Source organism: Etheostoma cragini, chromosome 21, assembly GCF_013103735.1.
Source record: "Etheostoma cragini isolate CJK2018 chromosome 21, CSU_Ecrag_1.0, whole genome shotgun sequence".
Lineage (NCBI taxonomy): Eukaryota > Metazoa > Chordata > Actinopteri > Perciformes > Percidae > Etheostoma > Etheostoma cragini.
In genome coordinates, this window is record NC_048427.1 from 11,216,574 (window position 1) to 11,227,419 (window position 10,846).

The window sequence follows — 10,846 nt, forward strand, 5'->3', positions numbered from 1 at the left end:
TCTCTCTCTCTCTCTCTCTCTCTCTCTCTCTCTCTCTCTCTCTCTCTCTCTCTCTCTCTCTCTCTCTTTCTTTGGATTGTCAATTGAGATCTTTGGTCGAGGAAGGAAACAATATTCCTTAGTCCAAATGATCTTCTGAATGGCTCTTGATGATATTGGGGGAAGAGAAGGAATCTAAATATAGACTGAAACAAACGCAAATTGTGTTCAGCACAGTATGAAAAAGCCCTCTGAGAACAGCAGTAGTTGGCTCATAGTTCACCAACACAGTTGCATGTAATAATTGTCAGAATATTTAAACAAAGAGCAGACTTTAAATCAAAATGCTTTTGGTTTCATTTTATCCATGGACACAAAGTAGGTCCATCTGGGTCATGGCCATCTTTCCCTCATACTTTCCATAATACTTTGGATTCTCAGACAGAGCCATGCCGGCTAACGGTTCTCTGTAGTCCATCCTCATATAAACAATGCCTAAATAAGCCACAAAATCTATACTTAGTTTTTTGCAATGACTGCAGCCCACATGGCCATATCGAACACTACCATTGGGTTAAATGCATGTGTTGCTCTTTTTTTTTGCTGCAGCCTTTAAAGCTTTAAAGTGTGAAGAAATAAAAGGCTGTCACATTTTTATGGTTCCTCGATCGGCGGAGATGCAGCCCACAGACTCTGACACCTCTGCTTCGCAGTGGAGTTTATGTTGTGTCAGGTTCCCTACAGACTCTGCAGTCTGTCTGTGGGCCAGGGGAGCTGGGGAATCCCTGGAGAAACACACACAGCTGGGAGGTTATTGAATTTCAAGGGAAAAGACAGCATTGGGAAAAGGAGAGGACAGTGCAGGCACAGTGGAATTCTAGAAATTGACTGCACCACATGTGTGCAAAGGCAGGCATGATGGACTGTTACATTTTACCGATATAAATCAGACTTTCCTCTTTTTTTAATACACTACATAGCTGGAATTACCGTGGGGGGGTTATGTGATAAATGCACCTCCTGTGGACATGGTTGCTTTATGCTGCAAGGGCTGAAATTTGCATTTTTAAATTTCACCTTTCCCCAATTCAAAATTACCAATTACAAATTACCATCATATTCATGCCAAGATCGCAGATTGCTCTAAATGTATCTGTATTTGCGTTTTTCTCTTTCATCTTTAGTGCATATTAATGTAGTTTTTTGTCCGCTGCACACACAGTCTCACTTCACCAACCCCACTTCATTTTACCCCTTTCAAACATGGCATTCATTGTATGTTTGCTCACTACTACCACAAGCTGAGAAACAGCAAAAACACAGATATTAATAATCAGCTTGAAAATGAGTCACCTCAAGGTGTTACCAAACATTTAGTTTTGTATCAATCCTTTGCTTTGTCTTCAGAAAACACTAAGACATAGCTTTTCCGTTGCTTTTTCAGCATACTGTACCTTTAAAGGTATTTCCAGTCTCATAGGGATTGAGTTCTCTGGGGACCAGGGCACAAGCCAAGTACAATTACATTCAAGAATAACTTAACACAGTGGCCCCTAAGACATTTTAAATACAATGTATCTGCTGTAAGGCCCAAACATTTTATCTAAACATTCATTCATGGCTGATGAATTTGATGTTATATGAATCCCTTGAGGTAGCTGTTTCATAACGTGGGTTAGCTTGCACTGCGTAGTGGACATCTGTGACAGTCCATAGTTTCACCTCACCTCGGGGTTCAAAATAAGTTTAAAAATATCAAATCTGGAACATGCAGATGAACTGAAGAACAGAATACAACACAGTGAAGAAAAGCCCGATTTTGTTGACCCTTTCAAGATAAGAATTAGTGATAATTATGTTTTAATGAAGCCTTGCACATTCTTGGCCAGCATAAAAATGAGTTCTTTTTACACTCAGGAAATGTCTAACTATTCACTGAAAGGATCTGATTAGTTTCCTACAACCTATTTGTCAGATTTGCAAATTCACAACATGTGCTAACAATAAAAAAAAGGCAATGCGGGTTTATGTACAACTACGCTAATGTAAAATGATGGCCAACTTGATTTATATAGACGGTTGCCATGCTGCAGTGATTACAGGATGTTATAGCAACCCGTTGAATTTTTCTAAAGCCGCCCCTCTTAATTAATTATTCAACTAATTTGTTGTTAAGATTTTAATCAGCAAGATCAGATGTTTTTATTCCTAGAGAATTATGGGCCCACCTACAATTTTAGAAGCTTGTGTTTGTTCATTTATTTATGATCATATTTAAAAAAAAAAAACAGTTTTATGTATTCACAACATCTGCAAATTGTTTGACTGTTTGATAGTTTGTTAGCTGCTGGCACTTTAAAAATTCTGTCTAGCTACATTTGCCGTAATAAAATAACATTAGCATGGACCTTAAAATAACAAGTACCAGCTATTACAATTTAATTACATAGCAGAAGAACAAGGGGGCATTGTGTTAACTTAAATTAACTCAAATCTTAGTTTGCAAGTGTGTTTCCTGTTGCCTGATTCGATAACTAAGTGGGAAAATACAAAATAAATAAAGTAAAAAAACAAAAAAACAGGGTAAACACAGTAACTGTTAGGACTTTTTCATTTTGTTTTATGAAATTTCACGCAATAACTTATTATAAACATCATCATGTTAAACTTGTTAACTCGTTTCTCATTTAGTTAGTTGTGGTGCTCTGTAGGTTGATATCACAACAAAGAATGAAAGTGGCATATGTTTCAAATACCTTAGCAGAGTAATTTCTTACAGTGGACGTAAAATTGAAGTCACAGAAGTAGCAAACAGTGAAATAATGTACCTCTCAGTCATTGTATGACGGTCATTGAAGTGCAAGTACAGCGCATGTTGATTTCGCTATAATTGAAGTAATACACTCTTCTGCCACATTACCTGGGTGAATGCGTGGGGAAAGATGACATTAAATGACCTAAATACCTAAAAACCCAAATTGGTAATATCACATACGAAGATACAACAACTGGAAAATAAAAAAAAATTACACAAAAAGACATTTTAATCATTATTTTGTATTAAAGAAATCAACTTTTTTCTAGAGCATTACACTATTCTCTCTCTCTCTCTCTGTCTTTTTAAAAAGCTTTTCAAAATGGTCCCAGGATGTTATTATTTTTTTACATTGTTTTATCAAACAGAACAGCTTACCTTTAAATGACTAAAAGGTCATTCAATTTTCTTGTCAGGCAATTTGCTGTCTCAGAAATGATAATCCTTTTCATTAAGGAGCTTCTGACAAACCAAGAAATGTCACCTGGGCTGAAGCATCCACTGTTAGCAACGGAAAGTGCAGAGGATACACATATGCCGGTACTCCATCTGTAGCCAAACGGCATCAATTTACCACCATATATATATAATACAGTGAGGTACAGTTGACCAATATGCACATATTCCGATTACAGTCTCAAGCTTGTGATCTACATTAAAAGGGGTCATCGATTTGTTAGCTCCAGAATGAGCCTCCTTTTATATTGCATCAAGTTATGTACAATGGCAGCCACTATACTAAGATGTAACAAAGCCCTTCTGCATGTCGTTCAAATGTTAATAGTATTGATAGTAATTGCGTTGAGTGTTACGGATGTCCAGAGGTATGAAAGGAACATTTATGTGCTGATTAGGTGAATCACCATCATAATACACTGCCGCAGTAGCATCCAGGTAGAAAGATTTGTTCCATGGTTAACATGCAGGAATGCACCCTCACGCACAGCACACAAGGAGGTATCTAGTATGCTCTTTGAAATCTGATGGCAGAGCCACCAAATGTAGTACATCAAGGGAAGGGCCCATATGTTGTGTCTTTAGCCTTCATTTATATTCTATTTGTGTCTCTGTGGGGCTACAATTGAACCCTGCCCACTGGATCTGTCTGCGGGGTTGCAACACATTTACATTTACTATGCTTTTGAATGAGATCCATGACCAAAGACACCAAGTTGATGCAATGCATGGCAGAAAAACATGGCTGTGATTAAGTTATTTGATCAACCAGTTTACATGTGGTATTGTTGGTAAAACCAGAAATATTTTTTTTAAAAGGTGCCCTAGATGTTTGGCATTTAACAGGATGAACGTGGTGTGCATTAATGCAGAAGATGTTCCTTTCATGGATTAACCTCTGTGACAATGCAGTCTGGGTGGGTCTTGCCTGAATTCATCACTCACATTATCACCACTATTATTACTATTCCTCGGTATTCCTTCTGTGGGCTTGTTGTAAGAAAAACCATCATCACGGACATAAAACAGCGCCTGTGTATGCAGGTCTGAGGGAGGGGTGCAACAGAAAAAAACTGAGAAAACATACAGATCTGCATCACATTCGAAAACCGGGTTATGATATTGTTGATAGTACTATCTCAGGTACATTTATCTGGAATAACTGGTCCAGTTTGTGCTCAATTGCAACAAACATTTTAGTTTCCTACAAAAAAGATAATTTCCTATTCAATATACTTGCTTCCTCAAATCTTCATCCAATTTCCAAAGTAGAACAAAATAATCACCATTGGGGAAGCATACTGAAGGCTACTTATAGACAAAAGTGCCTTCATTAAGAATAAGTCATCACCTAATTCTGTTAAAAACACTAATTTTTCAAAACCACTAGTGTCTGTAGAACATATATAGGAGGGTGCCTAAAGGCCTGTCTGAACATGTTAATAGAACAGTTGGCACCTATCATTACCAGGATAACTAATGGTTAAACCACAAACCATACATTCAATCCAGTTTTAGCACTGCATAGTCTCACTCTTTTCTTATGTGGTTGCCATATTGACCGGCCACGATCCAATATATGATTGATTTATTTCACACGTAATGATACATGGCTAGACAACTGTACACATTATATCAAACTAACAAAAATAAAGAAATACATAGTTGAAACGCAATAAGCGTAAATGGCATATAACATATGAAAGTTACACTGTAAAAATGTGGATCTTACAATTGTCATACAACCAGACATTATTATTATTAATATACTGTACATTTTCATTCATTCCAATCATCCTAACATGGATGTTTAATCCCTTCTTTAATGCTGCTGCAGATAGATGTCTACTCATCCTTATGACAGCATTTTATGGCATGATTATGGTAACCATGAGCAAGGAGGTCATATCAAATTCCTGTCTAAAAGCAAATATCTGCCTACTGATCTGATTCAAATAACACATTGTCAACACTTTGTTTTACCCATACAGGTCTTTGCGATGGATCACCTTTCTGTGTTTGTGGAACATTGTTTTAACCATTATTTGATGCTGGCATTTAAGTATCAGAATTGTCAATTCAAATACCAAGTAGCTGGCTTTTACAAAATACATAATACGCTCTCAGAACACAAAAGTTTTTTAAGATTATTACCGAAGCAACAGAAAAAAGTTCGTCAAACAATGATCTGCATTTACTGTTCTACAACCTAAATGGACTTCATGTCACAAAGCCAATTCAAAGATTCACAATGAGTGTTGCAATTGAGCCCTTATGTTTCTGAGAAGTAGCCAAACGTAAAACATGTATCATAACCAACCTTCACTATAGCCGCCCCTGATTATTCACAAAGAAACAAACTATACCAGCTTATACATCCACCCCAAAATATCTCTGTATTGGAGTCCGCAATGATACATATATAAATGAAAATATATTTATATAATTTGTGGATTTTTCACAGTAGTTTGTACTGCACTGTACCTTTTTGTCCATCTATTTATGCCTACATAATTGTCACCTTGAGGAAGTCTAGGGAGTCACTTGAGAGAGAGTGTGGCTTGTGTTTTGTGTTGAAGAAAAATGTCTTTTGGATTTAATTCTGTAATATCTCCAATCTTCTGTGTTGTAAGTGCTGTGCATGTCTTTCATCTCTGCTGGCCAACAATGATTTGGGGTCTGATTACTCTGAAGGGCTAGTTTTTCCCTACGAGAACACAGCTTGTAGAAACTGCAAAAAACATTTGCTTTGGCACAGATTTACATTGTAGTAATGTCCATTCCTTGATCTCCATGTCCATGGCCATGATCGTTCCTACAAACACAAGTGGTCCATTGTGGTAATCCTTGGCTCAGTACACTGACATGGAAAAGTCTATGTGTTTGTGTATTGCCGTGTCAGTCTATCCTCTCTCCTGGTGTAATGTCAATGCACTCTAGTGTCTAATCATTCCGCGCATAAACTCAACATCAATCCCCTCTCTGTCTCCGACTCTTGCTCACTCTCTCCCTATACTCTCGCTTTTGTCTTTAGATCTGAGTCTCTTGGACGTTTTCCTTCGAGCTCCCCTTGAAGAGAAGAGGCTCCATTTGAGGATTCTGGTTATGGCCCATGAAACCCTTGATCGATCCATGTAAGCCCATGGTAGGCATGGGGAGAGACATCGGCAGCGGTGGGGACATAGAACAGGGGTTGATGTTGGTGCCATTGCCTGATGAGGTGAGCAAAGTAGATGTAGAGATTGGGACTGAGGTACAGGAGATGGGGATATCCTGGACTTGCTGGTTCTTGCTATTAAGGATCACTCCTTGTCCCATCCCGTCAGAGCCAATACTAAGACCCATCACGTTGTTGTTGAAATGATGGCTCTTGTAGTAATGGTTGAGAGTATCTGTACGGCCAATGTTGGGAAGGTTGACTATTTCTGGATGATGTATCCTTAGGGTTCCTTCTCCACTGCCAGAATTCATCGTTGAACCACCTGAGATGCCACTCCCGGCCCCAGCTCCGATCTCATCTTCCACATTGACAATTTCAATGGCTCTGGCAGGTCCATGATGCTTGTGTAGCTGGTGCTGCTTTCGAAGTTTATAGAAGACCACCAACATTACAGCTGCCATAAAGGTAATGGCCACAAAGCAACCAATGATTATCTTAGTTGTTTTCATTACATCATCCAAGCCTGGAATATTAGTTACATCCATTATGGACACAGTCACTGCATTTTCAGTAGCTCTGTTGGCTCGTGGGGACAGTGAGGAAAGAGAGGAGAGAGAAGGTGAAATAGTGATGCCAGGTCGACCCTCTAACACCCCTCTTTGAACAGTAGGATTAGGGAAATCTATGAAGGTCTCGTTAATATACTGTCTTGCTGAGTTCTCCTCATCTCCTCTCACTGTCTCGACGGTTTCCACAGTGACAGTGGTGAAATAGCTGTAGCTGTTGCTGGGGTCTGAAGCGGACACATTGAGCACAGCGGTCGCAGTGGTGTTTCCAGCGGAGTTGGTTACCATGCAAGTGTACTGCCCAGTGTCTTGCACGGTGACGTTTGTGAAGTTCAGTGTTCCGTCATGAAGCACTGAGATCCTAACTCGGTATGATCCGTGGGTCATTAGAGTGCCATTTGGAGTAAACCAATTCACAGAGGTCATCGAGGTTCCAGTACGACATTTGAGCTCAGCGACCATGCCCTCAGTGACATTAAGGTCAGTGGGTGGCTCAACAATCACTGGGGCAAAGCAGGTGAAGTGGCTCTGATCTAGTTCCCCAATGTATTTGCCTTTTATAGCTGGAGGCGCATGGCATCGAGCGCAGCATGTAGTGTTGCTGGGAACAGTTTCTTTCAGCCACCAGCTGAGCCACAGAACATCACAGTTGCACACCCAGGGGTTGTGGTTGAGATGTACCCTCTCCAGCTGGTGCAAAGGGGTGAAGAGGTCATGGGGTAGGGAATGTAGGGAATTGTGTGAGAGGTTGAGCTCCTCCAAGTTTTTGAGGTCATCAAAAGCATTGCGTTCAATGACTGACACTCTGGAGTGCATTAGCCACAGCTTGCGAAGAGACACAAGACCCTGGAAGGATCCAGGCCTCACTAAACCCAACTGGTTCCCTGACAGCTCTAACTCCTCTAGTCGTACTAGTGGGGTGAGGTTAGGGATGTCCTTCAGGCCGCACATGCCAAGATTCAAGAAGCGCAAGTTGACCAGACCTTCGAAGGCAGCCTCTGAGATGAAATCCAGCTTTCTGAGTTCCCCTAGATCCAGACGGCGTAAAGAGGGAACACGGTGAAAGGCAAATGCGGGCAATGTCTCAATGGGGTTGTTTCGTAGCCATAGTTCCCTTAGCTTGCTCAGGTACTCAAAGGCTTGTGACGGTACCACTGTGAGACGGTTGTCAAAAAGCTCCAGCGTGTTGAGATTGGGAAGGCCATTGAAAGCTCCAACCTCAATTTGTCGGATGTGGTTCTTTGAGAGCTGGAGGATTTCCAAATGCCGCAGGTGCTTAAATGTGTCAGACTTGATCACCTGGTGTGGAAACAAAAACATGGAGTCATGTTGTAGTAACATCAGAATTACTACTGTCAACATGTATTATTTCACTCTGAATGTATGGTCCGTTTGCAGGTTAAGATTAAGCCATATTTACCTGAATTGTGTTCTCTTGTAGATTGAGGTATCTTGTGTTCTCTGAAATACTGTCTGGGACTTGATCTAAACTCTTCCTTGTACAGATGACACGGCTCGCCTGATTGGAGCAGGTACAGGGGTTGGGGCAGGGGGGTGCTGCCTCTGTCAGCTGTGGTCCATGGTTGTGAAACCACAACAAAAGCTGGACCAACCAGAGGAGGGGGGAAGGGGTACAGGGGTTGGTCACCATGACAACACGCATGGCAACTGAGTCATGACCCACCCCTATTGCTATGATGTTGATAAGTCACCTCCAAACAGGGGAATTTAAGTGCTTATCTTGATGTTCATATTGTATTTCTCTTTTTTTCTCCTTCAAGCAGTCACTTTAAAAACGGAGAGGGAAAAGATTAATGTTATATTAAAGAATCTATTTAGCATTAATAGATTCTTATTTTACTTTGCTCATGCTTCTTTGACTGTCAAATGCCTTTCTTTTTTTAACATGTCATTTAAGGGGAAACTCTTTATTTTTGTTTCCCATTACAATTTTTAAAATAGAAATCAAATTTGGGGGAGGGTTTGCTCTTGAAAGTGTTGTTTTTGTGGAGGCTGAAGCTTCTCCCTGTAGAAGGGGAGAGAGAAAAGGAGAGAGAGGAAGGAGGTCAGGTAAGTTAAGAGTGATGTAGCTTTAAGATATTACCATAGCACATACATACATGTAAGTATTACCAGAATTGAATTTATATCTCAAAACATTACAATGCTCTTTTAACCAGAGTGCATGACAAGCTCGGTGAGGCTTTTGTTTCTGAGAATAGGCTCTCAATCTGTGGCCTGTAGTCTAACTGTGGAGTCAGCTGCCATTTTCTTCATACGTTGAACTTAACATCTGAGTCATGGTCTGAAATGGCCACAAAATTCTAAAATTTAAGCTGGGTCACAAGTGCTGCAACAGACCCATTAGGATAACGGTCTCATCGCCCACTTTATGATCCTGGAACGTTCTACTCTAATACATACTGACAGAAGTAGAATCTCACATTTAAAAGTATGCCAAGTTATTAATAAGTCATCTAGACCTAAGGTTAATGCAGACATTCGTGCAATCCATCATGAGGCAGCAGCAGTAATTTAGCAATTAAGATATGAAGGAATGATTATTGACTTCTGAAATGTAACTGCAATGCACACCACGCACAAGCCACGCACAATCAGACAAGATCCCCACCCACTAAAGTTGATGAACCAAACATTAAAATAACAACCATGTATTGTGAACAAAGACAAGAATATGGTGCAAAGTACTTTAAGGGTTTTTGTTTTACACAATTGTGTATTTGTGTGTCTTTGCTTGAGAGGACGTCACATAGAAATGGCTGCAAGCATCAGCAGACTCACTAAATTTAGAAAAGGTTGGACTGTTTTCCTTTCTAAACGATTAGACCAGGAAGAAAGTGTTCATTGTTTTCTCAAGCACGCTATGTTCTACGCTCTGACTCTCACAGTCACAAGCCTATGCTGTCTGTTAAAAACAAATATGAAGATCTCTGTAACCTGTCACTGATTTGACTACTGTGTTACCATTTTTGAGATTTTACATCAAATAACTCTTGGAAATTCTTGTATATTTTCTAAATTGTCTAGGTTTTCTCCCTAATGAAGAGTTGATTTTTTTTTTTAAATCTCCATGGCAGTCCTTAGCATATCCTCTCCTATGCAGCAATGATGCATGCGCTCCTAGAAACACGGTTGCTGTGGCAACCTGCTCACTCACCATCTTGTGTTTTTACTGTCCAATGGCCTATACCACATTACCGTGTTTAGCAGTGGCTGATGAACATTTCCTGTTCAGATCTGATCAGCAGCACCTTGGTGCACTAAATCAACTTATATTTGACTTAAAGCTTAAGGTTTATTCCCATCACAGCATTTAGTGTATGTAGTGTCATTTACTTACCAGATACCTCTATCTAGAAGAATACAAACTGAATGTATATTATATGAAAATATACATTCACATAAGTCCAGGGAGACCTAAGAAAGCACAGTTAAACCTTGGCCTCTATTATCGCAACAGTGGGAACAGATTTTCCCTGAATCTTAATATCTACATGGTCTGAGGATTATGTCAACATCAGTCTTTATTAAAAACATAGCTCTGAGAACTCTTAAAGCAGCTATGAAGAAAGCTCATGAGGGAGCGTATGCTAAAAATAGACCTTTTAAATGCTCCGCACATCCCATAGACTCTTTCTACCTCTCTCTCCACCACAAACACAGACACACACACACACATACACACACACACACACACACACACACACACACACACACACACATGCATATCTACAACCATCCTGACTGTAACTGCCAGAGAGAAATAACACATTGCCCATCTCCAATGAGAAAATGACTACACATGTTAAAACCCAAATGTTACTGTTTGCAGTCCCTTTGCACAACTCC

The 10,846-nt window shown here is 39.9% G+C and overlaps 1 protein-coding gene across 1 annotated transcript in view; it reads right to left on the minus strand.

Annotated features, from left to right (window-relative positions):
* Positions 1-4,065: 4,065 nt before the first annotated feature.
* The window catches only part of lrrc4bb (leucine rich repeat containing 4Bb), a 9,298-nt gene continuing 2,517 nt past the window's right edge, over positions 4,066-10,846 (minus strand). The window contains exons 2-3 of the mRNA XM_034860573.1: positions 8,397-9,002; positions 4,066-8,275 (exon numbers count right to left, since the gene is read on the minus strand). Of these exons, the coding sequence (XP_034716464.1) occupies positions 6,281-8,275; positions 8,397-8,639 (2,238 nt within the window). The 5' untranslated portion in view covers positions 8,640-9,002 and the 3' untranslated portion in view covers positions 4,066-6,280. The remainder of the gene's footprint in view (positions 8,276-8,396; positions 9,003-10,846) is intronic.